Raw genomic sequence first — 25,438 nt, forward strand, 5'->3', positions numbered from 1 at the left:
TTGTTTTTCAGATTGACGTTTAAGATATTCTACTGTCAGCTATACGAGAAGAGCCCACGAACACAAAGTGTGGCTGGTAAACTGTGAAAACGGCAAGATCCTACAGCTGCGTCAGCTCCAAAGTATGTGCCGGGAAGTGTTATAAAAGCAGTAGTGACCAGGGAGTATGGCATTTACCATGCAACCGCACAAGAGGCCAAGGCTGAATTAGTAGAGGCTCGGACTACACACTAACTTATTTCTGTCAATAAGTGACAGGCTGGCGAAGAACAATGAAAGACAACCTTAGGTTCAAAGGAAATTTCAATACAAAGTGTTTTCAGATTAACACATGCATAAGTTGAGCCTTTTATAGAAGTAATTGCAGCAAAACAGCGTTCAGAAATACTTTTGAGCATCTTAAGCCCATGTTTTATTGCACTTTTCTTTGTGTATACCATTGATTTGGGCTCGGCTTCTTTAATTTTGCTTCAAAATGTGCTATTAGTGGTGGGATGAGAGAAAGCATTCTGTAGCCACCTCTAATTACCCGGGAACAAACGCTGTCCGGAACTGACCCATCAGCACCGTCAGCACAGTAATGATGAAAACATGCTTGTTTTTTTTAACTTCCATAGAAGCCTGGCCTTTGAAGTGTTACGAAATTGCACACATTTTTTTTTTAACTGTTTCCCACGAGGAGAAAGCCCAGTCAGGTGATTTTTTTTTTTGTTTTAAACCTGTGCCAAACGTTCAAATGTTCTCCCACGATTGAAATTACCTAACATTTATGATATGCGGTCAATGCATAAAATCCCACGTCGGGCTTTCAGATTTGGAGGTTTTCAACCTGCGTCCAAAGTGAGCCACAATTGCACATCTGATATTCATCATTTTCTTGTTTAATGGGGTATTTTGTCGTCTGTAGCTCACAGTGATTTGGTTGTAACCGTACAAGGGGTGAAGCAGCCAAGCCAGAGCCCCCTCACCACTCACTGTGGCTTGACCATGACCAAATAGCTGCTTCCTCAGTGATCCATGGTTTTTGGCCTCTTTCGCGTCCACTTGATGAAGTTCCTTTGGGCCTCCAACCCGACATCGGCATGTTGGTTTTCGAGGTGAAAAAATGTCAGTGCCTTTGTTGGACACAAATCTAAGCTCACTGGCAATCAAAATAGTTGTAATAAGAAGGCAATCCACTATGATGTAGCTCATTGTAAATAACTTCCTGTATTTGAAGCAAACGCTAGTGCCTGTCGGCCGGTTTTTATGCGTATTTATGGTGTGTTAACCATGTGGTAGTGATTTTGTTCTCATGTGAAAAAAATATATCTCCTTCTTATGGTATCCTCAATATTTAGATAGGGGATTCTTCACAAGAAGACTGGGAACTTGTTGCTTTGTAGCTTTCACGTCGCAGAGAAAAAAAATCAAATCAAAGGTTGTTGTTTTTTCGTCCAGTCACGGTCTTGTCATTTGTTCGACCATCACAGGATGGTTTTCATGCTGTGGGAAGACCTTGTTTGTGTTGCGCTACTGGGTGTTGATGGACTCCAGTGGAAACAGCTGGCAGGCAGTGTGTTCTACTTTACAAAAACAATTATTTAGACTTCATCGGTACACACCAGCTCTTCTCCATCCTGTTTGGGTGAAATAGCAATTTGACCTTTGTGGGCCAGCCCAGACTAAAAAACATGTTTCACAATGTTTGATTCCAAATTTAGATATCCACCCAATAGATTAGACTCTTGTGGATTCTCTGTTTTAGAGGATATTGAATCATCGACTGTCTTATAAATGATAGACAGCATTTTAGAGGTAAAACTTTCCCACACAGTACTATTTTATTGGCAGCATTCTATATGAGTCATTTATTTTGCCATTATTTTTACTACAACTTGATTTAACTCTCTTTTTAAATTCTACATCAGATATTATTCAACCACTGACAACATCACTTAACACTGCAAGTGTACTCTTGCCACACTGTCAACCAGTTGAACATGGTGCGTTACACACTTGACATTATGTCAAAATGTCAAAGAGGGAAAAGGAACACGGTCTTCACCATCACAGCGGATTTATTAGCCTTCCAAGTTAAACAGAAACCCAGCCGAAGTATAAATCTCTCTAAAGGGGCTGTTTGAGCTTCAGTCCTTATTTGGCCCCCGTTTGGAAAGTGAAGAATTTACTTTCACAGGCAAACTGCCATCAGTGCGGCAGTGGCTCTTGTGTGGGCAGGAGGAGTGCTTGAGGAATTTTGTGTGTGGTTGGACCAATGGCAGGCTCATTTATTGGAGCCAATGAGATGATTTATGCACAGTGGCAAACATGCTCTCTCCCATCAGTTAGTAGTAGATAAACTAAGATCAGACTTATTATTATTATTATATTATTAAGTCAGAGGGGTAAAAGGGCATACATCTGTGGAAATACTGCAGCTTTCCCAAGTTGAGAGCATCAAAAAGGATAAAAAGCGGACAAAAAAACCTCATCTTCACTTCTAATAAATGTTTAAATTAAAAAAAACAAAAAACTTCAATCGCTATCCCACGTAAGCCTTAAAAAATGTTCATCCCATCTGAAAAAAATTGTTTTCTCACCTTTTTTATGTGTCAAAATGCACAAAACTATAACAATAAATGCACTGACAGTGCAAGCATATTGCCATTATTGTTTGACAAGGTGCAAAAGAAGAATGCAAAGGTTGCCGAGCAAGCCGGTCTTATTCCTCCTTGGTTATCTGAGGATGGTTGTTGCAGCCTGTTTGAAGTGTGAAGAGAAAATTGTTCATCACTATGCTGCTTGAACTGCAGCACGTTTACTCATTATACAACGATTCAACTCAGTGGACGTGGACGGGAGTCCTGCTTTGATAGTCTGCACTCTCCATTTCCATATAAACCCACTTGAGTACTTGAGCAGCAGCACTTTTGCTGAAGTCATTAAAGCTCTCTCTGATCCACACTCTCATTGTGTAAGGGGGGGGGGGATCAAGACAGAAGAGGAAAGCTCCGTGAAGCTGTCGAGACTCACCTGAGACATTTGACCTTTGCTGCGGCTAATTCAACAACGTCCCGCCTCAGCTCAACCCTGTTTGCCCCCTAATGAGGCCTCTTGGCTGGGTTGAAATTGCGAAGAGGCCCCCCGGTGGCTTGCTTGACTCCTTGTTCTAGTTCAGTGGCTTCCCAGACGCCCCTCGTGACTCGATGAGATTATACAAGCTACAAGCTGTTTTAAAAGCCTAAACTCGCTTTGACTCTCTTTCTCTCGACGTTGGGACAGTTTTCTTTGTGGTCTGCTGGTCCCGTGGCTGGGAAGTGATTGGGACTGGGAGACTCATTCAGAGGCCAAAGAAAAGGTCAACACATTCAGCATTCATCGTTTTAAAATGTTCCGTTGCAAGACATTTCCCCTTCTATGGTACATATGCTGAGGAAAAGATGCACAGATTAAGACAGATAACAAAGAGGCTCTTTTTTCTCTTCTTTTCTCCCTATTGAGCAATCTGAACTGGATTATTTGACAGATTTTGTGAGATGGCACAGACGCAGTTGCACAAACAATTACAGACAGATGAAATTCAGGTGTCAGCCTGGCCCGATGCCGAAGCGTGCGGCAGGGCCTCTCGGAGATTCATACACTTTTATCCGTCTGAGCTGGGAAAAAACCTTGTGAAGCCTGTATTAGTCTGGCTTCCAGCTGCACCCACCATATATGGATGAAGTCAGGGTAGCTGTTGTTCTCTCGCTTTGTTGCATGGTGATGTGGCGAGGATTTTAAGTTGAACTGAGACTCGTCGGAATGTAAGATTGCGTTATTATGAAGTCTGCATTTTCTCTCTGTCTGCTGCTCCGGCTGTCTCATGACTGCCTCACTTTTTATGTGATATGATAACAATATTTGCAAGCAATGTCCGTGTCTAATTTCTTGAAAAACATTTTTTTTACATGCACAAATATGTTCCTAAAGAAAGAATTTAGCATTTGGGAGCTCACCAATAAATAATGGTTTTGTCTGGTTGTAAACATACAGTAGCAACTGAAACTTAAAGTCATCAATATACCCTTCTGACCTTTAGATCAATACTGGAGGGAGTCATCATCAGGACATTTGCAGGCGTAGGCTACATTACAGCGCACAGAACAGCACCTCCTGTCAGCTGTAAATAAAGTCAGATGCTCTTGCTACGAGGCCCCGGGGCCACTGGGGCCGCCAACACTGATATTTAAATGTCAGCCACGGCCAAATGTAGTGCAGGCACTGTAAAGAGCAAGCATAAGCCAACTCGCTTCTGGCTTCTGGTACTAGCAAGTTCATCTTCTGTTGGCTTTGCATTGCAGGGCTGTTGTATTGGACTTCAGGACTCAGGGCACGTTTAGACCAACAAAAGCGATCGCCGCAGGGTTGTGCGGCGGTGGGAGTGTTACTGAAATGGCTCATTTGTGTGACATCCTCTGAAGACGAAAGACGCACCGGCGTATGTACCCTAAAGACTTTGGTCAATTCATTTCAAGCCCCGAAACAATTGGCACAACACATCATAAGTTAAGGTTTGTTTTCAAACGAGATTTGAGGAATTTCAAAAAGCCAACATCAACGTTTCAGCTTTAGCGCCAATTTTTCTCTTTACACATTGCTCTAGAGGCCGTCACTATACGGAAAGCTAAGTTTGTTCTGAACATTTTGATATGAAACACATGGGGATCAGTTATATGCAAATACCCTAAAAAGGTGAATTTACGAAGAAGAAATGTGAAAATGCTCTTAGACCTCAAGAGTTATGTAGTACAAGTAGACTTTGTATTTCACAATTATTGTTTTCCGTCAGATCGTTTGTAGATCTCGACATTTCCGATCGCACTTGAAGGCAGCTTCATTTCACGGAGGAAGAGAAGAAAGAAAAACAGACGGTGTGACTGTGCTTTCTTTGTTGTTGCAGGAAACAGTCAGCTGTTACAGAAACTCCTGGGCAGTTCAGTGCTTGCGTTTAATTTATTTTTTTACCCTCATGAAGCTCCTCAAATTCTTTCAGGAAGACTTCTAAATAACTAAACAAAACTAACTAAACACTATCTCTCCCTAAAACTATTCAGCTGTTAAGAGGCGTTCACTTTTCCGTAAACCAACCAGAATTGGCCACGAAATTCATGATCCAATCACAGCATGACTTCCTGCTTTAAATGTCTTTTCTCCTTGCTATCAGCTGTCTTTTCAGGCAAACGTGCAAACCTCCTCCTCCCCTTCCACCTCCGGGCATCGTCAATCCATCGGGGGGAATATGTCTGGCTTCTCTACCCCTTTTAAAATATTTTTAATGATGAATCCCAAAAGACTCTGTACATTTCTTATTATGTACATGTACAATAAATCTTTGCATATCTGGAACGAAGTCTCTCCTGATTGAAATAGTGTTTTAAAACTTTCTTGAGGCAGCGATAGAGGCAGTGATGTGTCGCGTTTACTGTACGGAAATCTCACACTGCCTCAAAACGGACTGACAAGTCTGACCGCCGGTTACATGACTGGCCACCGCAGCGTGATGTCGGGTTGCGTTTCTCCAAAAGTTGAATCTGTCTCTACTTTATTACAGTATTGAAGGAAAAATGAATATTTGAATCCCAAATTTGAAAATCAAATCTCTACCTAACGAACGAATATCCAAATAGTCCAATATTAGGATCCAGCCCTACTGGCAGCTGAGCATATTTCTTTTGCAAACAATCATGGTCATGCATTCATCCTTGTCATTGGATACTGCATTTTCTCTTCCTTTATTTTCATTTGTATCCACTTCCCTTTAGCACCTGCAGCAGCAACAGTTGTAACTCATTCACTTTATTAACCCAGGGATTCAAAATGATGCCCTCCAAGTTGTGTTTCTCAAAAGGAATGGCTACTCTCACATGTATACACATGCACACACAAGGACAAGGTCCAACTAATGTTGGCCTTTTATTGAATACTGGATATGAATCCGTCATCTTGACCACTGATGGGTTGAGCCACAGACATTGGTTTGGCAAATATTCAGTTTTACTCAGCACACTGCCTTGAAGGTTTTTTTTTTTGACTGAAGGCTTGCAAATGTTGGCTTATAAAGTCATATTTTATGGTATTAAAAATGTCACCTAATGGCTGATTTTAAGGTATCAAATCATATTGCAGTGTGCATGTGTATATCAGGAAAAGAATAAAGCACCAGTCAGTGCATGGTAACATATTAAGGTGCTACTAATCCAACATAGAAATTGTTAAAATCTCAGTACACTCTTGGTCAGCTTCTTCATGTTTTTTAGTGGAGCACATGACCGTATCAGCACTAACTGGTGGACTGATGCCATCACATTGCATATCAGCATACACTGGGTGGGATCTATTCTGTTGCGATGTTATCCGACTACTGTATTCTGATACGCTTGATGATAGCATTACAAAGTCAACGAGTCTTTTGTTTTCCCAGAGCAAACTAATTACAGCAGCTTCCTTCCTGCCTGCGTCTGTTGTCTTCTGATAGCGCGCTCTCATCTCACCGCCCATAAACATCCGTCAACTCACAACAACGTTGCGACAATGGCCGCTGCACACACTCATTTAACCGTGCACTCCCACATACATGTTTATCTGTGCACACGAAAGTAAATACAATCAGATGGAAGTCACTCAGCTTACCAGGGAAGGCCTGTTTATGCATCGTAATCAGTGATTTGTGGTGCACAGAGTAATGCAGACTATTAGGAGCCACACTTGCCTGTCACGGATACTATGAGCAAACTGTTTTGAGTACCAAAATGGCCTGCTATTTAAAGATGCTACATGTAGTGTTGCAACATCAGGAAATCAACACCGCTCTAATTTTGAGATGATAGTATAATTAGGGGACAAGTGATACTGTTGCTAAGAAGGCCTGGCAACAGGTACTGGCCCTCCACTCTGCGTTATATAGTACTGGTGTGCCACCCAGTTGCATTTGTTGAGGAACCTACTGTTGTTTTACTATTCTTTAACATGCACCCAGCTAGACATAATAATATAAAAAGTCACTACAGTATATGGCATTTCATCAGTGAGCAGTAATCAAACAGCAGTAACTGGGAGTCATTATCAACTGATGGAGCTTTTGAAATGTTATTACATCTACAGGTTTACTGCAATAAAGCACTACTGGCAGTCCCAGTTGTGGCTAAAAGGCTGTTTAATGAAAATATTATTTTGGTAAACTGTAAATACAATATGCGAAGTGCTATTTGCAAGGATAGTGGACAATGAAGTTATATCCCTGTTTGCGGGGAGTAAAACAAACCAGAGCTTAAACAATGAATTCATCTGCAACTGTTATGATTAATCGATAAAACATCTGAAGTGATTTTCAAGCCAAAATACAAAACATTTGATGGTTCTAGCTTGTCAAAATCAATGGCAGGATTTGCTGCTTTTCTTTGTCTTGAATGGTAGTAAACTGAACATCTTTGAGTTTTAGATTGTTCAGACAAAATAAGTCACTTGAGGACGTCATTTTTCATCATTCTCTGACATTTTATAGACAAAGCGATTATTCGAATAATCAAGAAATAAACAGCCTTGAAACACACAAACTAACCACAATCACCACAAATGTATCTATTGCAGGTGGAAGACTAAAGTCAGTTTATGGTACCCTTTTCTCAATCACCTACGGACGTCACACAGATCATGAAAGACGGCTGACAGACAAGCTATGATTGGTCAGTGTCCAGCGTGTATCTGCCATGTCTCCCGGCCAAGTAGCAGCAAGAATTTACGACTCTATAATCACCTAATCTGACACCATGGCCATCTGGAAAGGCAAAAATGATGTGTAGTGCGATCCCCATCAATATGTGTTGCCCGGTCTGACATGTGTTCAAGGTACATGTTGAGTCACAGAGCAGATCAGGACAGCACCAGTGTCCTAGTGCGCACCACTAGGACACTGTGGTCCTAGCTGCAGGGATACACTGTGTGCATCAGAATGTAAATTGGATTTCTCGCATGATGTTTGACGTAAGTCCTTGCAGTAGACATGCTTGATGAGGCACTTTGGGTTTTCGTTTTGCCTGGATTTTCTCAGACAGAACAAAAACATCACGCAGAGAAGAATTATAAAGTCATAGTTTAGTGTGTGAAACTGAGAGCGTAACTCAATTGTTTTCTGACTTTTACAGGAAGCATTCTCTCTTAATGTGAACTTTTGCCTGGAATGGCCCTGACATGTTCCCCACGAGTCAAAAGGGCCTTTATTTATGAGGCAGTGGTTATTTCTGTACTGTTGCGGGCGATTTGGGTAATACTCAGGCATTCAGGAGGAAACACTCAGAGATGTCTCCCACTCTCTGGTTCTACAAAAATAGATGCAATTCTTGCAGTAGTGTTTTTAAAAACACAGTCCTGCAGAGATGAGAAGATGCTACTGAGTTTATGTCTCTCTGTCGTTTTGTTGAATTATTCCTTATTTCTGCTTGTGTCCTCTTTTAATGTAATCTACTGTACTTAAAGGTCAGATATTACAATGTTCTTCTGCAGATTCTGTACTCATGTTTTCTCTGTTTCTCCATTTACAGGTCACCACATCATGTCAAACAACTACCAACAATGAGCTGGTGAGTGTAACGTGTATGTGTGTGTGTGTGTGTGTGTGTGTGTGTGTGTGTGTGTGTGTGTGTGTGTGTGTGTGTGCAGTATGTGTGTGAATTTGTGCACACATGAGACTTATCTTTAAAGAGGTTGTTGACCTGAAATCCCCCTCATAATGCAATGATGCTTCCTGGAATTGTGGCCGAACCACACACAGGGCGCACTGTGAGGTTGTTGCTTAAGGTCAGAGGTCAGAAGCTATAACATATAGATGCTTCCTCCTTTTCCTCAAAGGAAAATCCTGTCCGTACGCCTCAAACGAGACACCCTCTGTGTCCTGTTGTCGGCTGTAGAAGCAATAGGAATTTGATGGTGATGACGAGTGACAATGATGCTGTGTCATGGAGCAGCAGTTTCTTTATGCTTATAAAAAGGCGAAAATGTGGCATCGTGTTGAAAATAAACGATGGCCCTCTTCTCACACTATTGCTCACACTAGATCCTAAGAAGTATCTGAAATGACTGATTTGGTGTGAGACTTACCATACATACTATGCCACAGAGAGCAGAAGAGGACAGATACTGAGCTGCAGTCAAAGTGATTATTCTCCTTTCCTCTAAGGGTTGCTCCTTTACAAGACAAAATGTGATTTACGCACTGCATCACCGAGGCTTTAGTCCTTTTCACTTTAATGACCTTGAGAGTTTTCATTCACTTTTAAATAGAATGTATGCTCAGCAAATGGCATGATTAGAAAACCAGCAGGGATTGCAATTTGATCGTTTTGCTGATGTCTGGTCAATGAAGTCAAATAAAAGGTGGCACAGTCAGTCCCATTTTATAGTTTCAAGATTAACCACCAATGACATGACCAAATTAGGAACATTCCAAGCAAAAGTAACTACTTTTCACTTATTTACTTTGGACGCTGGCCCTTGTAAATAACTGCAGCAGCTTGTTAAACAGTGCCCGGGTTTGTTTATAGAGCTCACATCAGCCTAAGATGCTGTACTTAACTCAGTTAAGAGATTTTCCTCAACACATGGATCACTGTCAAAGCATGTATATGTGTTTGTGTGTGTGTGTGTGTGTGTGTGTGTGTGTGTGTGTGTGTGTGTGTGTGTGTGTGTGTGTGTGTGTGTGTGTGTGTGCGCGTGTGTGTGCGTGTGTGCATCTGTCTCTGTCACATACTTTCTTTCCGCTTCCACATATCTTGACCAGATTATCATTATTTTTGTTTTTTTCCTGTCCTACTATGAAATTCAGCCGTTGTCACTTTGCATGTCACCAAAACTAAAAGCCATTTGGACAGTTTTCCCGCTGAACTTCATGAATTTGACTTTGCTATAATTATAATACCAATGTAGTTGATAGTAGTTCATGAGATGTTGCTGAAAGCACTGGAAGACAACCTTGAGTCAATCAAACTATTTCCGAGTCAAGAATGAACCTTTAAGCCAAAACAATTCAAGTTTTTACACTTCAAATAATTGTGAAAAATATTCCAAAAGGGGCATTCACTGAAACAAAATAATACCCTGGACATTAAGGTTGTCCACACAGTGTCTGTCTTTTGTTAAAAAAAGAAAGAGGTTTTGAGAACCATAATGGTCCTCATTGTCTAGTTAAGTTGAGCCAAGGCAGTCCAAGACAAGGACTCCCTTCATCGTATGCATGTATGTCGGTGTGTAAGTGTACATAGATCAAAGAGACGGAAAGAGTATGTTGTTGAAGGTTAATTGAATGATTGTGTGTCTGGTGTATCACTGGCAGCCAGACATAGAGAGGCCTATAAAAGATAGTCTCTCTCTCTCTTTCTCATCCTTTCTCTCACTATATTGTTTCTTCCTCGGTGTGAAAGAAACAAAGACTAACCCACTGACTGTGTCTCGCTTTTCTCTCCAGCCTCCCACTCCTCAGCTGCCATTAAAGCATGTAGATACACCGGTGAGTAACACCTCTTCTTTATCAGTGTTAATGCCGAGTAGACATGCTTTAAAAGCTGTTCATTCATAAATGCTGTTATTGCTATGCAGCAAAGTGCTGGAATAACAATCCTCATGTATGTGTCTACCCTTTCACACATACAGTGGTGTCTTTTTCTGTGTACTTTTCTGTGATCTTTCTTGTACAATATACAGTATGGAGTCCGGAGTGTTGCACTGGAATAATTATAGAATGTTTCTGTGTCTGATTATATTCAATTAATGAATGATACATTTATTATAATTGATTATATTTAAGGCTGTCAAGCTCTGACCCAACAGGCAAATCCCACCACCTGTTCCTGCACACTGCAGAAGGTGGCAGCACCATGCAATACATACCAGCGAGCCAATCAGAGCTCCTGTTGCTGCTCTATGAGTTGGACTTCTTTTAATCTCAGGTATCACACAGTTTACCTGACTTTAAATTAAGACGACCCCATCTTTAAATTAAAGCAACCGTGAATTGGAATCTGTTAATGGCAAAGAAGGAGACATGAAGAGAAATGAAATATGGAATATGATAGGCAGACACGGTAAATCAAATCTCTAAAAGAACATTTTTAAAGTATTTAAATATTGGGTACATACCTTACAAAATGGGAAAAGCTGCCGTGACATCTGCCAGTTTACTGCAAATTGTGTCTCGTCTGTGCCAGAAATGGCTGCCAAGGCCTGGCCCGAGACTAGGCATGCATGTTTAGCTTGACATTGCTAAACCATGAAGGGTGTGTGCATGGGCAGTGGGTTTCCAAGAAGGCAAGATTCCAGAAAAATAAGAGAGGAGAGAACCATTAGTAGTAAAGCAGAAAGAAAACAGATCATTCAAGCACGTAGTCACAAAGGCAAAGACATTGTTAGCTTGTTTGAAATGTTTTTAGATTAAAAGGGGCTCCTTCTCATGAAACCAGAAGCAACATTTATGCAAAAGATAAAAGCAGTGCATCCATTTTTGTTCTCTTCTCTCTTTGGTGAGTCACGATGATAAGTCAACGTTTGCGTCAGACGCCGCCTGAATGTTTAGATCGGCAGCAGGAGTTGTGGCGGTGATTCAGAGTGAGATTATAAACACAGATTGGTCTGTGTGTACACCGGTCTGTGCGGGGATTAATTCTCAGTCCGTGACTTCACACAGAGAAAGAGAAAGGAAGAAAATGGTCTAGAGAGAGAGAAAATGAGTCTGACAAGCAGGGAATGGATGATACCTGAATGATGTCTTTTTTAATTTAATCTAGTTATAGTTTAATAAGTTTGTATGCATGTTTTGGCTGCCATAAGTAGCTGTGAATCCAATCTTTCTACAGCTACTGTTAACCACAACATAACAAAACGTCCTGGGCCACCTTTCAAGTGCACAAGGAGTCAGGGTTTTATATTCAGAATATACTATTTTGTAATTTGTGTAATTGTTAACCATCAACAGGAAACATATGCCGTTTTCCTTGCAACAAGAGGTGTAATATTGTGTTCATGCTCTTTAATAAAATGCAAAAACATCAAAACAATGGATTAAGGGTTGACACAAGTAGCAATGTGCTCATTGCAACAGCAAGCAACAGGGTTTATGAGAAATGCTCGCTCTAAAAATAGGAAGACAGAGGCTACTAATTGTCTTGACCATGCTCTTGTTTTTTAACTGTAATTATAGAAAGCTGTCTTGAACAATTTGACAATGACATATTGGTGTTTTGAGAGTAAAGGGTATAGACATAGCCCCTTTAACCAGACATTTCGGTTGCGATCCTGATTTGTCATCCTGTTGTGATTGTTACGTCTTAGCAAAGCCTTGTGTTGTCCCATCATATTAGATTGCTTTCATTTCAAGTTTAATAGAAAATCTATACTTTCTGGCTGGATTTCAAAAGAAACTTTATATATATATATATATCTCATCTTGGAATCCCTGCTTTTCGCCTTGATACTCAAACCAAGAATCATCGTCATATAGAGTTTTGTGTGTGTGTGTGCATAGTATACGAACAGAAGGGGGGGAAGTGCATATGAAATGTTCATCCATTATGATTTTAGGTCGAAACGCCCCATCATTACCATAATTGGGTCAGTCCGGGGCCAGTCCTGGTCATTCAAGTGCAATATGGGGATTTTTTAATTTTTTTAAATCAGTTTGTGGCTCAGAAGAGGATCTATTAAGATAGAACAGAAAAATAAATATTGTTTTCTTTCCATATTCTATGCTTTGGTAACACTTCAGTCACCACATTCTTAAGGGTAATTAAGGTCAAACACATACAGTACACAAGCGCATGGGAAAAAAGGGAGTCAAGACAAGAGAAGCAGGGGGGAGTCATAATGAGAGATGAGAAGGCCGAGGGAGGAGTAGTAGCCGAGAACACAAAGTGGGCGTGAGGAAGAGAGAAAGCAGGAGAAAGTAGGGAGAAGACAGTCCAGAGGGAAAGGAGAGAAGGAAGCTGCATCATGATATATTACGTAATCGCTGATGAAGTTTGGCACAAACAGAGCGAAGTCTACGGCATCTTCTTCTATCATGAGGAACTGGAGCTTCTTTGTTTTTAGCACGTTAGCACTGAGTGTGATAAGCTAAACAGCCATAGTTTTTATTTTTTTATTTTATGATAAAATTAGTAAAACTTAGAGAAGTACCTACAACCATGCCTCTGGGCAGCTCCATTGGAAGGCGTTTTGCACTACTGCGTTCATCCTGGAGGTGGAGCACTGGGTATCTGTTCCGCAAGGTAGGCCACTCCCACACAAGAAGTCCAAAATGCGGCAAAACATTTTTAGGTTGTTTTTTGTGTGCAAAGTCTTATCTCCTGCTTAAAAATGTGTGATTTTTAGTGGACAAACATCTTTCACAAGGTCCATTAGTAGCTGTTCTGGAGCTTTTGATCATATCCCATGGTCTTCCTTGGCAGATTGATTTGTGATTTGTTTTGGTTTTTAATGAAATATATGCGATGAATGTGCAACAAATTCCTATCGTTTGAGCTTGTCGTCTGTATTTCTTTGAAGGCATTATTTTATATTTTTTTCTAATTGTCAACAAATCCCATAAATTAACCAAAACAAAAAAGCATTAGTCTATTCCATATAGCATAAAGTCTATATTTAATACTCAAAGTAGCAGTAGTTTTCAGCCGTGGATGAATTTCATGGGATTTTGTTTTGACAATGAGAACCAGCCTTTAGCTGTGTGGAAAGTGACTTCAAATGGACAGATAGTATACTCCACTTTACATGCTGCATTAACTTTCAAGAGGTGTTCGTGCACCCATGTTGCTACAAGATAACAGATTGTGCCTATGATGTGAAATGTACCGGCTTAACACCCCCCGAAGCCCCATGCGAACAGGCTGTTTCATTTTGCAAACACCGGCGTTCGTGGTCCGCCTAGCATCTGGTTCCTGTCAAATCACGGAGAATTATGCTTCCCATTTTGGCTCTTGGGGGTGGGATTAGCTTCATCTGTGAGAAGCCGCCCGGCAGCAATACGGAGAGCTTTGGGCTGTGTGTTTAACCTCGCACCATGATTAGAGACCCTTCTTGCCAATTTCTCTGTTTAACCACTTGACCATGCAAAGCTGAACGCTCACTCTTTCTGACGTTGTGGGGGGGAAAAGTAGAGGATGTCACAGAGGATGTCTGTGAAGATAAATCCAGCTGTCATTCTATCTTTATGGAAGGCTTCATCTTCTCGGTGGCAGCTGACTCATACAGACAAGCTCTCCTTTGGGCCGACAAACAGTAAGAGGAAGAGCCAACCCTAGCATCTATTATGCAGCGATTCCTCGACAGTGCAGCATATTTAGTAACATTTTCCCTCCGCAGTCCTGTCACAGTAAAACAGCCTGACCTCCACTCTCTTTTCTCAGTAAATAACTAAATGCAGGACAATTAAAGTCTGTGCTGAAATCCTGACTCCTGGAACACATACTGGACGTATTTTTGTGTCTGCTTCCCCTCCTTAATCCCTTCTCCTTCTTCCCTTTTTTTTTACTGCACTTCTTGTTCTTCTTCTGTTTACTTTTGTTCTCCTCCTTATTCTCCTCTCTTTCTTCTTTTCCATCTACCATTTGTCCTCTATGTAGTCACTTTCTTATTCTCCTCTTCATCATCCTCTTTTCTTCCTTTCGCCTCTTTTTTATCCTGCTTCTTCTCCTTTCCCTATCCCTCTCCTCCTTTTTTCCTTTTCTTTCCCATCTTCCATTCTTCTTTTCCTCTTCCTCTTCATCATCCTCATCTTTTTTTTACTTCTGCTTCTTCTCAATCATTTACTTCTTTTTCTTCACCATCTTCCATTCTTCTTCTTCCCTTTCTCCTTTCTGCTGTCCTCTTGTCTTCACTTCATGTCATGTTTTTCTTTGCTTTATTCTCGTTCTTATCCTTCTTCCTCCTCTACTTCTGCTGCTTCTCCTACTCTTTATTCTTCTTCGCCTCCTTGACCTTCTCTGTTTGTTCCTCGTCCTCTTCTTTTCTCTCTCTATCTTTCAGTTTTGCTTCTGTGATCTGACTTTTCCCTAATAGGTTGTGTCATATTATAATTCAATAACATCCTCATCATTACCAGACAGAGTTTGCTTATGATTCATTTTCTCTCTCCCTCCCTCTCTCCCCCACCCTCTGCATATATGTGTGGTGTGTATTGTGTGTGTGTGTGTGTGTGTGTGTGTGTGTGTGTGTGTGTGTGTCTCTCTCTCTCCAGGGATCTACAAGGTCCTGCAAGAGTGTGGAGATAAGGCGAAAGCAGTCTGGGTAAGACACAGCATTGCTATATGATTGTATGCAGATGCGCATATGTACACACTTCATCAGGAAAAAATAGCAGTAGGAATGGTGAAGGTATACGGTATAATTGAAGAATAGATTAAGTGTATTTTCCCTCCAGCGTTACCAGTTCAACCAAAAAGTATGCATCTTTGTTCTGTTTTAAAACCTACTTTGAATCTACAACATCTTGAAGAGTTTTGTTCAGAAATGTAAAAAAAAAAAAAGCCTAACTCCTAATAAATTCCGCAACTTGGTGAAGTTGTAAGTCCCTTAAATCCCTTGTGATCCTCAACTCGACTTTATTTTATGAGGAACATCAAAAAAGGATTGTTTGTGCTGGATATTTCTCCTTTCTTCTAGGAATGTAAATTATCATTCCACCTCTGTTATTCTTCAGGCATGGCTGTTTCTAATGCGGGGCTTTACTGTATGCTCACTGGCCAATAAACCTGATCGCTGTTTGGCCAGTGAAATAGATTGCATAATATCATCAGAGGTCATGTCAACACTCGGTGAAGGATTGTGAATCTTATCATTTCCAAGAAATATAAGAGTGAGCTGCTGGAGTTTAGATTTCATCAAGTGGATGTTTGAGATGAACTCTGTCGTTAGTCCCCGAGAGAAATCGGAGTGTTCTGTAAATGTTTTCAGAGCAGCTGTAAAAAATATATATATTCCTTGTAAAGATGATAATCACTAAACATGTGAATGCAGTTATGAGTGAATAAACCTTAACCCTCCTGTTGTCCTCGGGTCAAATTTGACCCATTTTCAAAAAGTTTCTATATCAGAAATTTGGGTTTCTTTCAACCAAATTGATCAACCAAAAAATAATGTGGATGGTTCCGTACAAGGCTCTTCACAAGTAAAATAAATGATCAGTTTACTACTTTCATTGAATTTGGGTGTTTTATTCAATTTGATAGCATTTGAAAAATAACCGATAAAAGAATGTTGAAAAAAGTGACAAAAATGTCAGAAAAAGCTTAAAAATGTTGGGGGGGAAAGACTAAACAAAATCGCAGAAAAAAAATCAACAAAAACATTGGAAAAAATGACAAAAAACTTGTAAAAAAAAAAGTGACAAAAATGTCAAAAAAAAATTGCCCAAAACGTTGAAAAAAAAAAAGTTTGAATTTCAAATTTCGACCCAGAAAAACAAAAAGTTGCATGGTCGACGTCAAGACAACACAAGGGTTAATAGTTGGGGTGGCTGTGCAAATGTTTAGGTGGTAAAAAAGTTCAAAGCCTTCACTCCACAGAAACAGAGATAAACACCTCTCACTGCCTCTGCCTCTCCAGGAGTCAGAGTGTGGTTCAGGCCATGGAGGAGAGCTATGAGGTGGACCTGGTCTACATCACAGAGAGGATCATCTCTGTCTGTTTCCCCGCTGCTGCCGAGGAACGCAGCTACACCACCAACCTCAAAGAGGTGGCGACGATGCTGCGGTCCAAACATGGCGAGCACTATCTGGTAAGCAATAAAAAAAAATAAAAAAATCTAATTGATTCTTGGTCACAAATGTGACTGATGTGTATTGCTCTTTGAGGGATGAAAAACGTTGTTTTTGCTTGTAATGTGTTTATATTTGTTCTCTTTCTGATTTCAGATTCTCAACCTGAGCGAGTGGAGGAGTGACTTGTCAAAGTTAAACCCAAAGGTACAAACACCTCAGCAGCTGGATCCTCTTTGTTACACGCAAACAAGCTATCAAGTGACCTCATGTTTGAGAGGAGTTAAGTTTGAGTTTATTTCATTATATAGCACAAGTTTGCACCAAAGTGCGTCACAAAGACAAAAACATGTACAAGCATAAAGCACATATATATACATATATATGTTTGTTTACACACACATATATATATATATATATATATATATATATATATATATATATATATATATATATATATATATATATATATATAGTGGAAATACAACACTATTCAAGTAGAAACAAGTTAAGAAACAAATTAAAACTTGTGAAATCACATTAACAGATAATACATATACATACATACATACATACATACACACACACACACACACACACACACACACACACACACACACATACATACATACATACATATACAAGTATCTACACATATATATGCATACATACACATACACACCCACATACATAAAATAGAAGGAAAGAACACAATTAAAATTAAAAGCCAGTGAATAAAAGTGTGTCTTAAGCTGCATCTTAAAAATGTCAACAGACTTAGCCTGTCTAACGGCCTCTGGCAGGCTATTCCAGAGCCGAGGAGCCACTACAAAAAAACCTCTAAAATAAAAAAGAACCCCTTCTTTTGGTCCTGATAATCACCTTTAGGTTCTGGAGTTTGGCTGGCCGGATCACCATGCACCGGCGCTGGACAAGATCTGCAGCATGTGCAAGGCCATCGACACATGGCTCAATGGAGACCCGCGGAACGTAGTGGTACTGCACAACAAGGTAAAGCAGGGATGACCAGTACACAAAGAATGCCCAGCTTAAAATGATATCCTTAAAGTGCTCATATTATGCTTTTTGGCTTTTTCCCTTTCCTTAATTGTCTTATATATCTTTTTTTGTGTGCATGTAATAGGTTTACAAAGTGAAAAAGCCCAAAGTCCACCCCAAGGGGAGTTACCATCTCCAACAGAAAACACTGATCACAAACTGCTCCAAACAGCTCCATTGTGGTCGAGCCTTTACTCCCGTGACAAACGCACGTCATTTTGCGTCACTTTGCGTCACTTTGTAACAAACGTTATAATGCTTGCCTAGCTGCTAGTGTGGCACGCCCTCAAACCAAGCTAGTCAGAGCGGAGGCCCGAAGAGTTCAGATAGTTGTATCACCACGTCCAGGAGACAGTGCAGAATTAAAACTATTTAGTTAACATTGAAATAACTTAGCACTCTGAAACGTCTTGCTCCAGTCTAGGTTGTGAGGCTGGTTCGGGTTGATCTGCCTGTGTTTCGGGATCAGACTCGGGTTCCAACATGTACGGCTGAGCCAAAGCCATAGGTTACCAGCTGAAGTGGGTTTGTTTTGGATCACACTAGCGTGCTTGTCAAGACTCGCTTTACTCTGCTTCTGACTGGCTAGTAGTCCTTACCTAGGTACTGCGCATGTACGACTCCCAAAAAAGATAGAGAATAGAAGTGAGATGTCTCACTCTGTAGCTAAAAACAGAGAGCTCAACACACAGGGTGAAAAGAGGAGCTGCAGAAATGTGCAGTTTGACAAAAATATGGTGTTTTTTGAAAAGGAAACCATGTAAACCTGTTCTGGTAAAACCTCTAAATACAATTATGAACCTGAAAATGAGTATAATATGAGGTCTTTAAAGAAACAGTTCAACATTTTTGAAAATACACTTATTCACTTTCTTGCTGCAAGTTAGAAAAGAAGATTGATACCCCATTCAATATGAAGATGGAGCCGGCAGCAAGCAAGTATAAGGTTAGCTTAGCATAAAGCCTGGAAACAGCTAGCCTGGCTCCGTCCAAAGATACCAAATCTGTTAACCAGCACCTCTAAAGCTCACTTTACTTAATTTGTTTAATCTCTACAAAAACCGCAGTGATTTCCTGTAGTCTTTGTCACCGAGAGGTTGCAAGAAAACCAGCGGAGACTATAATGTAGTTCCAAAATATTCTTTTGAATATGAAAAATACATCTATAATATGAAAAAATGCATGTGTGGCCGCTGACCTTCTAAAATCAACATACAGTCTTGTAGCTATTCAATTCTTTTAGTTATACAGTCCATTCTGTCTTGTTTAAACATACACTACTATACAATATTTATACATTCTGTCCAGATGAAGCAGAAAAAAAGGCAGAACGGAAAACATTTTTCCAGCTTCTCTGCTTTGGAACAGACTTGTTGCTTTTTAGAGTCGGGCCAGTCACTTTAAACAAGCAGTGATCAAACATTATTTCACTTTATTTATGCTTCCAGCTTTCGGATTTAAAATATAATTCATGCAGCTTACTGACCACTCCATCACATCAGAGGATTTAGTAGTTCCTTTGTTTTGTATGATTAATACCAAGTTCTTTTTTTTTTTTTTTTATCCCTTTGAAATGATCCCTGTTCCTAATAAGCTTTTCAATTGTACATCTTGAAACTTGAAGTCTTGTTGTTTCTGTTTTGTGTCACAGGGGAACCGAGGTCGAACAGGGGTGGTGGTGGCTGCGTACATGCACTACAGCAGCATATCCGCAAGGTATCAAACATGTCACGATCAGTAGACACATCCATCAACTTCAGATTCAGTATTACATTGTTATTGGCTGCAGATTAAAGGTGCTGTAGGTAGGATTGCGAAGATCCAGGACTTAGCCAAAAAAATTGAACATCAACAACTTCTCAGTCCCTCCCCCCTTTCCACTAAAGCCCAAAACGGTCTCCTAAGCCCCTGCCCCCACAAGGGAGAATGAATGCGTGTGCATGAGCAGTGATTGACACGCAGTTAGACACCCCCCCTGGCCTTGATTGGTGCATCTGAACAGGGAGCTGTGGATTTTTGAAAATCGCACTACAGGCTGTAGGTGGTGCCAGAGGAGCCTCATTATTTTTTTTTAATTACCTGCTTCATGTAGTTCTACTGGAACATCGGGTCAATTTCAGCAAATATGACAGAAAGTTAGTTTTATAAGTCGTACCTACTGCACCTTTAAATGAAGAAATTGATCAGCAGAGGCGAAGAGTGTACTCTGCCAATATTAATGTATGATTTAAGTATTTTGGTCCTTCTGAATCTCCCCCTCTCAAGGTTTTATAAGCACAGGAGCACCAATCAATCACAGTCAGCCCTCGAGGTTTTGGGACTCGAGCAGCCTTGAAAATTAAAAACTGATGTGATTATTATGGCAAAACACTCAAGCTTGTTTTTCTGGCTCTGTGAGAAGAACCGCTCGAAAAAATGTCATCATTCTTTAATGCAACCAGATGTTAATAGGTGGGATGGAGCCAGGAGGATTTAAAGCTGCTTCATAAATGATGAAGGCCAGGGGGGATGTTCCTAAATCTCAAACTTGGGAAAAAATGTGCAGGGCTTCCGAAAGAATGCACTCTGCAGTATGACAAACAATAACGATGCCCGTCTAATTTTTGTGTCGTGCAGTGCTGACCAGGCGTTGGACAGGTTTGCCATGAGGCGCTTCTACGAGGACAAAGCACTTCCTGTGGGTCAGCCGTCACAGATAAGGTCAGTTGTTACCTCACTTCCTGTTTGCTGACACTTGTTTGAAGCTTTATAAGTCTGAACTTTGCTACAGCGAAGAGAAACCACCAAACTCTTTACATATGGAGTATTGCTCTTACTACAGCCCCATGCACACTGCTTCAACATGCCCCAAAATCTAAAGCTTGAGCGGCCCGCCTGACTAGTTACGGTTGCTAAGCTATAATTGGACAACCACTGGGGTTTTTAACGAAACGGTCAATTCAAGAACTGTATAACAAGACAAAGTGACTGATCAGTGTCGTTGCCTAACTCCATCTCTTATATTTTGTTTTAGAAACATTTTAAAGAGGAAATTCTTTTCCTTTTTTCGGTTTATCTCCAGTTTAGTTTTAATTGGGATAATTGGGAGTAAACAGAGAGAAGCCATCTATCTTGTCTGTCTGAGAGATTCCACTGGTGTCTCTGGGGAGGCAGCAGGGCTTGGTGGCAGTGCATTCCCGTCCTCTCAGCATATCAGAGCATATTTTTCTCCAATTGATCTCCACTTGTTGTGAGATAATGGCCTCCTCATGCATAAAGAGCAAAACAGTCGAGTAAATTCCAAACCACAACAGGTCAAACCAATCAAGAGTGGTTTAAAGGTATCTAAACTATTTGTTATTTTGAATGCAGCTTCCTCTAGGGGGAGTATTTGCTGAGACATCCTCCCTTAACTCATAAATCTGCTCCTGCCATATTATTAGCTCCCCTCTGCATTATTAGACAGTTAACTGCTTGACCCCCCTCACCGTCTCTCTTCTTCACCTGCGGAGAGAGGAATCCTGATCGGAGTTCTTCTTGGAAAAGATGAGCAGGACAAAGGTTACAGAGAATGAAAGAGGAAACAGCATGGGACTTAGCACCACTTCATTTCAGCTTGTGAATTAGGCAGCAAGCCATTCTCTAACAGGTCTATAGGCTTGCCCTCTGCCCCGCTGCTATTTCCTGCTTCGGATATAATTATCTCTGCCCCTGGAGTCTGCGAGTATTATGGTCTGGAATGTGTGACATTAACATCAAGAGTAGGAGATGAGCTCAACCTACTGCTGCTATAAAAGCTCGTAAAAGTTTGGATTTAAAGGTCCAGTGTGTAACATATTTAGTTTTTATTACCCCTTATTACCCAGTCCCGTTCACAAACTTGTCCTTTTTCATGAATATTTACCACCACCATCAATTCCAAGTATTCCTTTTTGGCTTGAAATTTTACATTTGCATTCGCATGAACTGGGGTAGACGCTCCATATTCATGCGCCATCTTAAAATATGTTAGCCGTTAAAGGGACATACAGGACATACTGCTCTGCCTTTCGCGTTTTCGCTGTCACATGATAAACTCACAGGTGCTGCTAATGCTGCTAATGGGTATCGTAGCTTCCCGTAGTTTGAAGAAGGAAACATGGAGGACCACACGTATTCAAAATCCAAATTTCAGGAACAGGAGTCTTCTTCTTCTCCCAGAAAAAGAAAAAGGATATTGAAAAGAGCAAGAGACCGGCTTTTTGAAGCGTGAAGGCTACCGTAGCTGTAATGTAGACAAGTTTACAAGTTTTTTGTAGAGAGTTGATTGCGATATATGATCTCAACGCTAGATGGGAGAAATTCCTACACATTGGACCTTTAAGGTGTTACATGTAGCATTTTAGTCTCATTAACTGACTACCATGTTGGTTGTGAAATGTTAAAATGTTACAGCAAAACAAACTGAGCCCTTTCTGAGAGGATAGGCTGCCTCTTATGTGCCAGTCGATTTTAAGTGCATTTTAAAGTTGCTCCCAAGAAAACCTGAAGAGAAATTTGAGGAACATATAATAAGTCATTTCATGACGCAACAACGTGTTTCCTGGCATTGTTTTTATGCCACATAAAAGTTAGAATAGTGTCAACTTTTATAATGACTTCTCGACAATGTCACACTTATATGGACAGGATTTCCCAGAGTCTAAATGCCGCTGGTTGCTTTGAAAGATTGAGCAACAGAATCACAATATTATTAAAAGAACAGCATCCACAGACTGATCATTGGTCAGATAGAAAGGGACTTTGACAGTGTGGGAAATCGGCAGTGATGCGAAAGATATATTAGCAACACACTCTGTTGACAGAAGGAACATGGTTTGATTTTGAGCAGAACCACTAGCCTGAAATTCATACAATAAACCATTCCCTCGGCTGTATTTTTTGTCCGGTTATTGTGCATGTGTACAGTTTGTTGACATTTCAAAAGGTTTTGTGCAAAATCATTGATAAAACACCGAACATGATCACTTCTCATATCACACACACACACACACACACACACACACACACACACACACACACACACACACACGTGCACAACACTGCTCTCGTGGCATTCCTGTTTAGTCTAATTGAATTTAACAGAGGCGAAACCATCTGGCCACTGACAGCAGAGCAAGGGGGGGTGGGGGTGGGGAGGGGGGGGCGTTTGCATGTGGCGACCCCCACGGTCACGGTCACGTTTGGTACCATTGTCGTTATCATCATTAACAACCAGACCACACCAACTCAACAGACCCCCGACTGGCTTCTGTACACACCAATTCACTCTGACATTTCCCGTAGTGGATAAAGGTTGTTTTATAGTCAGAGTGGGATTCACTTCTGGCTGGGCTGTGGGAGCTGTTAAGGTTGAACCACACAGGATGAGGGTGTTTGGATTTGGTTTCTAATCTAGCTAGAAGGTCCTGACATGCTTAGAGGTGGGATAGCTGTTTAAGACAATGTAGTAGTAGTAGTAGTAGTAGTAGTCATTATTGATAGTGTAGTGCAGTGCTTCTCAAATGGGAGTACGTGTACCCCTAGGGGTACTTTGGAGGACTGCAGGGGATACGTGAGCTATTTAACAAAATGTTTAATAGTTACAAGGCTGTTGTCCAGAACATTGTTCCTCTTTATGTAGACTTTTTTTTTTTTTCCTACCAAAAATGTGACATTTGTGTCGCCTTCTTTGGATCTATTCTTGCTTCCCTTCCTTCTACTGTCCTTCTACTTTTTACAAGTTTCTCGCTTTTTTCAAAGTTATGTCACTGTTTCTGAAGTTTTTGATACTATTTTAGACCTATTCTTGCCTTACTTCCTTCCTTCTTTCTACCATCTTTTTCCAAGGTTTTGTCTTTTTTTATTTTATTTTTTTTTTTTACAGTTTTTGTCTCCTTTTCTCATCAGCATTTAAATGTTTTTTTTTCAGTTACAAGGCTGTTGTTTAGTAAATCTATCGCTGACAGGGCAGTACTGTTCCTCTTTATATAGACCTTTTTTTCTACCAAAAATGATAAGCGCTGGTCAGGGGGTACTTGGCTTAAAGAAACAATTCAAAAGGGGTACGTTATTGAAAAAAGTTTGAGAACCACTGGTGTGGTGTATAATCAGTAGTATATAGTGCGGAGTTTGTACACAGCTTGATGTTTAAAACAGTATTCCATGACGTTGGATTCAATGCTTACTTTCCTTTCTTTGCAGGTATGTGCGATACTTCAACGGCCTTCTTTCCGGACACATAAAAATCAACAACAAGCCACTGTTCCTGCATCACGTTATCATGCACGGCATACCCAACTTTGAATCCAAAGGAGGTGAGCTTCTGCCTCTGCCAAATGAACAGAAAGAACTGTTTTTGCTGGTTTTCTTGGTTTCAATTTACATTCTTTATTTTCCCTTCACAGGATGCCGTCCTTTCCTGAAGATCTACCAGGCAATGCAACCAGTCTATACGTCGGGAATATAGTATGTACAATTTGATTCCCGTTTGGTGTGGTTTGTGTTTGAATCCAGGGCAAAGCTTACCCTATATTGAATCCAGTAACATCAGATGTTCTTATTGTTATTATTACAGCAATGTGCAAGGAGACAGCAACACCAGTATCTGCATCACTATTGAACCCGGCCTTCTTCTAAAGGGAGACATCCTGGTAACATTTTTATTAGAATACCGACACTAATACTGATCTATACATCAATAAACGTATTGATGTTTTCTTTCTTACTCAACGCAGTTGAAGTGTTACCACAAGAGGTTCAGAAACTCCACCAGAGATGTGATGTTCAGGGTGCAGTTCCACACCTGCGCCATCCACGACCTCGGGGTGGTGTTTGGGAAAAACGAGCTGGATGAGACCTTCAAAGGTAACGGCTCTCCGGGTGGGTGTGATTTTACAGTATACACGTTTTGGTGATCACAAAGAAAATACGAACGTTGCCAATCACAGAACAGTACATTAAGGCTAATTGTTCTCAGTTGTTGCTGCAGGCGTTTTAAACTGGTTTTCACTGGGATTTTTTTTGGTTTACTTTGTATTCCCTGCTGCAAGAGGACACTGTTCCTCATATTTTTATGGTCATAACCTCTGGTGGTGAAGGCAGCTCAGCATTTAATAAGAATAAAATGATGGAAGAAAAGCAACAGGCTAAACCAGAGTTGCTCGAAGTATTTAAAAATTAGAATAAACATAGAAACAGCAGAATGTGGCTATCAGCCAGTAGCATTATTGATTTTTTTATATAGTTTTCACTTGTTTTTAATACTCAAATGAATACAAATAAATTCCCAGATTTGTTTTATTGAGCTAACAACTGAAAACTATGAGCCTTTAATTTGCTAAACTGAAATTGAAATTCTTGACATCTGATCTGTAATTGTCAATGTTTTTTTTTTGGAATTTGTTGTATGTTTCACTATAATGCTCCATGCATCATACCTCACCCACATATTGTGTTTGTGTGCATTCATGTTTGTTGTTTTGCAAAAAGAAAATCATTTTTATACTGTGTGTTTCTATACAGATGAAAGGTTCCCAGAATATGGGAAGGTGGAGTTTGTTTTCTCTTATGGACCAGAAAAAATCAAAGGTAATCCATTTCTGACTAAGGGGTCTGTGACAATT

The 25,438-nt window shown here is 40.4% G+C and overlaps 1 protein-coding gene across 15 annotated transcripts in view; it reads left to right on the forward strand.

The window, feature by feature from the left end:
* Nucleotides 1-25,438, forward strand: part of tns1a (tensin 1a) — a 99,675-nt gene that overhangs the window by 43,210 nt on the left and 31,027 nt on the right. For 10 of the 15 annotated variants that reach the window (XM_031292337.2, XM_031292332.2, XM_031292333.2 and 7 more), the window contains 13 exons: nucleotides 8,559-8,597; nucleotides 10,478-10,519; nucleotides 15,239-15,288; nucleotides 16,606-16,777; nucleotides 16,914-16,964; nucleotides 17,646-17,768; nucleotides 19,468-19,532; nucleotides 20,433-20,516; nucleotides 24,018-24,130; nucleotides 24,221-24,281; nucleotides 24,391-24,466; nucleotides 24,551-24,695; nucleotides 25,338-25,403. In XM_031292337.2, coding sequence (XP_031148197.1) covers nucleotides 16,628-16,777; nucleotides 16,914-16,964; nucleotides 17,646-17,768; nucleotides 19,468-19,532; nucleotides 20,433-20,516; nucleotides 24,018-24,130; nucleotides 24,221-24,281; nucleotides 24,391-24,466; nucleotides 24,551-24,695; nucleotides 25,338-25,403 — 934 coding nt within the window. In that variant the 5' untranslated portion in view covers nucleotides 8,559-8,597; nucleotides 10,478-10,519; nucleotides 15,239-15,288; nucleotides 16,606-16,627. Of the gene's footprint in view, nucleotides 1-8,558; nucleotides 8,598-10,477; nucleotides 10,520-13,172; nucleotides 13,272-15,238; nucleotides 15,289-16,605; nucleotides 16,778-16,913; nucleotides 16,965-17,645; nucleotides 17,769-19,467; nucleotides 19,533-20,432; nucleotides 20,517-24,017; nucleotides 24,131-24,220; nucleotides 24,282-24,390; nucleotides 24,467-24,550; nucleotides 24,696-25,337; nucleotides 25,404-25,438 lie in introns of those variants that run through there. The other 5 variants (XM_031292339.2, XM_031292329.2, XM_031292340.2 and 2 more) reach the window with 2 other exon arrangements.

Source organism: Sander lucioperca, chromosome 24 (genome assembly GCF_008315115.2).
Source record: "Sander lucioperca isolate FBNREF2018 chromosome 24, SLUC_FBN_1.2, whole genome shotgun sequence".
Taxonomy (NCBI): domain Eukaryota; kingdom Metazoa; phylum Chordata; class Actinopteri; order Perciformes; family Percidae; genus Sander; species Sander lucioperca.